Raw genomic sequence first — 4,716 nt, forward strand, 5'->3', positions numbered from 1 at the left:
TTCGTTCAAGAGTACTTCCCACTTTCTCTTCTAAGAGGTTCAGTGTGACTGTATTTCCCAAATGAATACTAACAAATCTGCAGCTTTCAGATACTTCAAATAAGCATTAAGTTCAGCACATTATATCATTGCTAATGATAATGTGCTCTTGTTTCAAAACCAACTGAATACCTTTGCCTGGAGGTAATTTTTCATGTAGATTACCTCAGTCTTCATAACAATATGGCATAGAAAATATCTTTATGTTCAAATAACAGTTGATATACCTAAGAACCAAATTAGTGAGGGAAAAGTAAATTGGATTTGACTTAACCTTCCTCCAAAAGAAAAGCTTACAGTTATCTCATTTGGAACTTAAGTAACTACCAGTATTAAAAGACAAGCATCTACCACATTATAAAACTTGTGACTGTATCCCCTTTAATGTCATTATATTTACTGGTCAGAATTGAAAAGATAAATGGTGGAGTCATCACGTTTCAGTTTTATATATTTAATAATGAAGGCAACCATACACAAGCCCATGTATTTATGTAATAGCTTGTTGTTATCATTTAAGAGAAATTGGTATTATAACAAAAGTCTGAATAATACTTAAAGTTGAATTTAAAAAGGAAAATATAAAGTAAATCCTTTTTACAGAAGATACAATGCATTTGAGGCATGGATCTCAAAGGATTCTAGGTAAATTGAACTCAAGCACCTACTCTCTCAGGACTGACTTTTGTAGAACAAAAATATGCTGTGCAAAAATGCCAAGGAGGGAGGGGCCGCGCCTCCCTCGCCTCGCTCGGCCGGCCGCTCCGCCCGGTTCACACCGACCGCGCCTGGCGCAGGCGCAGAAACCCGGACCAGAGGCTGGTGCTCCTCGGCTGTCGCGGTGACCCCGCCCCCGGGCCCGGGATGTGAGGCCGGTCCGGGTGTCCCCGCGGCGGGCCGGGGCGGCGAGGGGCCCGCGGGCGCCATGGAGGGCGTGCTGTACAAGTGGACCAACTACCTGAGCGGTTGGCAGCCTCGATGGTTCCTTCTTTGTGGGGGAATACTGTCCTATTATGATTCTCCTGAAGATGCTTGGAAGGGTTGTAAAGGGAGCATCCAGATGGCAGTCTGTGAGATTCAAGTTCATTCGGTGGATAACACTCGCATGGACCTGATCATCCCTGGGGAACAGTATTTCTACTTAAAAGCCAGAAGTGTGGCAGAGAGACAGCGATGGCTGGTGGCCCTGGGGTCTGCTAAGGCCTGCCTGACAGATAGTAGAACCCAAAAGGAAAAAGAATTTGCAGAAAACACTGAAAACTTGAAAACCAAAATGTCAGAACTAAGGCTGTACTGTGATCTCCTTGTTCAGCAAGTAGATAAAACAAAAGAAGTGGCCACATCTGGTGTTGCTGACTCTGAGGAGGGAATCGATGTGGGAACTCTGCTGAAATCAACCTGCAACACTTTCCTGAAGACCCTGGAGGAATGCATGCAGATCGCAAATGCAGCCTTCACCTCTGAGCTACTCTACCATACACCCCCAGGATCCCCTCAGCTAGCGGTGCTTAAGTCCAGCAAGATGAAGCATCCTATCATACCAATTCATAATTCATTGGAAAGGCAGATGGAGTTGAACAGTTGTGAAAATGGATCTTTAAATATGGAAGTAAATGGTGATGAAGAAATCCTAATAAAAACCAAGAGTTCCTTGTATTTGAAATCCACAGAGGTAGATTGCAGCATGTCAAGCGAGGAAAACACAGATGATAATGGGACAGGTGAGACACTGAAGGCAGATGAAAAGGAAAACCTGGGGAATCATGAGGGTGAGCTGGCACAACCTGGATCAAATTCAGTCTGCTCACCAGAGTCCGTCTGGAAAGACAACGAAGAGGTTGTCCCGACTTTCTTTAGCGCCATGAGTGCCAGCTTTAGTGACATTGAACTTCTGGAAGACAGTGGCATTCCCACAGAAGCATTTTTGGCATCTTGTTATTCAGTGGTTCCAGTACTAGACAAACTTGGTCCTACAGTGTTTGCGCCTGTGAAAATGGATCTTGTTGGAAATATCAAGAAGGTAAATCAGAAGTACATAACCAACAAGGAAGAGTTCACTACCCTCCAGAAGATAGTGCTGCATGAGGTGGAGGCGGGTGTAGCTCAGGTTAGGAACTCAGCAACCGAAGCCCTCTTGTGGCTGAAGAGAGGTCTCAAATTCTTAAAGGGCTTTTTGACAGAAGTGAAAAATGGGGAAAAAGATATCCAGACAGCACTGAATAACGCATATGGCAAAACATTACGGCAACACCATGGCTGGGTAGTTCGAGGGGTTTTTGCGTTGGCACTGAGGGCAGCCCCCTCTTACGAAGATTTTGTGGCCGCACTAACCATAAAAGAAGGTGACCACCAGAAAGAAGCTTTCAGTACTGGGATGCAGAGGGACCTCAGCCTTTACCTCCCTGCTATGGAAAGGCAGCTGGCCATACTGGACACTTTATATGAGATCCACGGGCTGGAGTCTGATGAGGTGGTGTGACAGCTACTTCTTAGAACAGCACCTCCTACCTTCAGGGAATAAAGTTTGCTAATGTGTTGAGTTGCCCTAGTTAATTTCCAGCAACTTTGATGCTCTCCAACTCCTCTCCTTGAGGAGATGAACAGGAGGAAGTGAATCCTAGTGTTTTATAGAATTGTTTTGATGAGTATGTGTTTGGTGTGTTTAAAAATCAAGGTGCTAAATATTTCAGTTCAACAGGAAACCAAATCATAGCTATCACAGACTTGAATAGCATAAGAGCAAAACTGACAAATGAATTTGTTGGGATCACATTTTGTATTGTTGTTTCAGTTATTAGTTTCAATGGACCATCCAAATTTAAGAAGTATGCAGGACTATAATACAAAGCCAGTGTTTAATATAGCTTAGAAATTGATTGAGCATTGGTGGGAGTACAAGCCCCTTTGTTGAAGGACTTACCATGTAATAGTTTGTTATACGTAGACTGTCCTGAGTGGGTCCCTTCTCAGTGACTGCTGATGAGAAGGGCTGGGTAGTAAAGACACAGACCTTGTGTTGTGGGAAGACACTAACAAGGACTGCCAGTAGCATTCCTGCGTTTTATCTGAATTGGACATCATAACAACAGTGACAGTAAAGAGGATTTCTATCATATTTCAGTAGTAAAGTTTATAATAGGAAAAAAAAAAAAAAAAATGCCAAGGAGGAAATAACCAATAGTTCTACCCTGTTGGCAAACCCATATACAAGCACAATGACTACAGTGACAAGATATTCTTAAATGTATGATACTAGCACTCATATCTTCACAGTAATCAACAGATATCTGAATGGACTTGAATTTCAATTGACTCTACTGAAATTATGCCTGATCCTGGAAACCTTGCCAATTACCCAGGGATAATGAAGTCATGGAATTTACAGAAGAAATTCATACCACCACTTAACTAAAATTTGCATAATTCCTAACAAATTCTAAACATGTTATCCACACATAAGGTAGATTCCGATGCTTATCAAAGGAGAGTGTTTGCAATATACAGAGACCATTGTAGAAAACCACAGTAGGTCAAAATGCCTATAAGAACTGGTAATGAGGTGTAAAGTTCCAGTGAATACATTAGCTAACTCTTCTAATTTTAGTGCTGCTATTTACAAGGATGGAATATCTGTGATATATTTCAGAGCAAAATATTTAGAACCCTAGAAATGGACAGTAAATGCTGTTATTAATTTCATAGTATCTCTTAGACAAAAAAACTAAGGTTTGGTGAAGAATTTATAGGGGAAGGGAAAAATCACATGATAGTGCAAATATTTCCACATTTGAAACTACAAATGAAGAGTGAAAAAAGACTTCATGAGTGTTTCAGACATTCTTGGTATGTAAAAGTAATGTTATCTAAGAAAAAATACGATTATTTTTTTCTCTAGGCATTTGATTCTTGCATGGAGACTTAATTGCCTACATCCCTAGTCAGAATGCAGGAATGCTATCTTCTTATGTTTTCACTATAAATGCTCCAGACGAGACAAGCAGACAGATAGTTAAATAAATAGAGGGAAAATAAATTTTATGCAGAAAAAGTAAATAATACAAAGGATAGTAAGAGGTTTAAATATATATATATATGTTTATGTGTGTATAGCAGTTATACAGATAAGTATCCTACAATTCACTACTTAAACTTGGTATTTTATTTTACAAACAGTTTAACAGGCAATCTATGTAATATAATTTACAGGAACAATAGGAAAAAATGCTCTGAATATTTTACAAGAAAATATGTGGCTCTAAAAACTAAAAGTTTGATATAAGTTAAAGAAAAAATATAGAAATCAATGTTCTAGATAAAGAAAATTTCTACAAGATAGTAAGTGAATGTAAAAGCTGAGGATGGCTGGTTTATTCCTCATACTATGGTTGTGATAAGCTTGACTATTCCTTTGTAGAACATTATTTAATGTGAAAATGTAAAGCCTAGAAGGTATTTCTATCAGTGCTGAGATATCCCTCAGTGATGTTTCAGCAGCTTTCTTTGGGGAAGCAAGTCATTACTTTTGAGCCTATCTATATAAAATATCAGATTTGAATGCTTTCAAATCTGCCTTATTAAATGTGTTATTATGATGTCTGATTTTGTGTTAGTCAGGCTCTTTGGTACAAATTTAAATGGCTTACAAAAGGTAATTCTTTGGATAATTTGGTGTTGTAG

At 39.5% G+C, this 4,716-nt stretch overlaps 1 protein-coding gene across 1 annotated transcript; it reads left to right on the forward strand.

The window, feature by feature from the left end:
* The first annotated feature begins 776 nt into the window (after positions 1–776).
* Positions 777–2,574, forward strand: LOC121143200 (pleckstrin homology domain-containing family A member 8). The gene has a single exon (XM_040754453.1). The coding sequence runs from the start codon at positions 965–967 to the stop codon at positions 2,516–2,518; it is 1,554 nt and encodes a 517-aa protein (XP_040610387.1). The 5' UTR covers positions 777–964; the 3' UTR covers positions 2,519–2,574.
* Positions 2,575–4,716: the final 2,142 nt, after the last annotated feature.

This window comes from Mesocricetus auratus, unplaced genomic scaffold (assembly GCF_017639785.1).
Source record: "Mesocricetus auratus isolate SY011 unplaced genomic scaffold, BCM_Maur_2.0 Super-Scaffold_100011, whole genome shotgun sequence".
In the NCBI taxonomy this organism is placed as follows: Eukaryota; Metazoa; Chordata; class Mammalia; order Rodentia; family Cricetidae; genus Mesocricetus; species Mesocricetus auratus.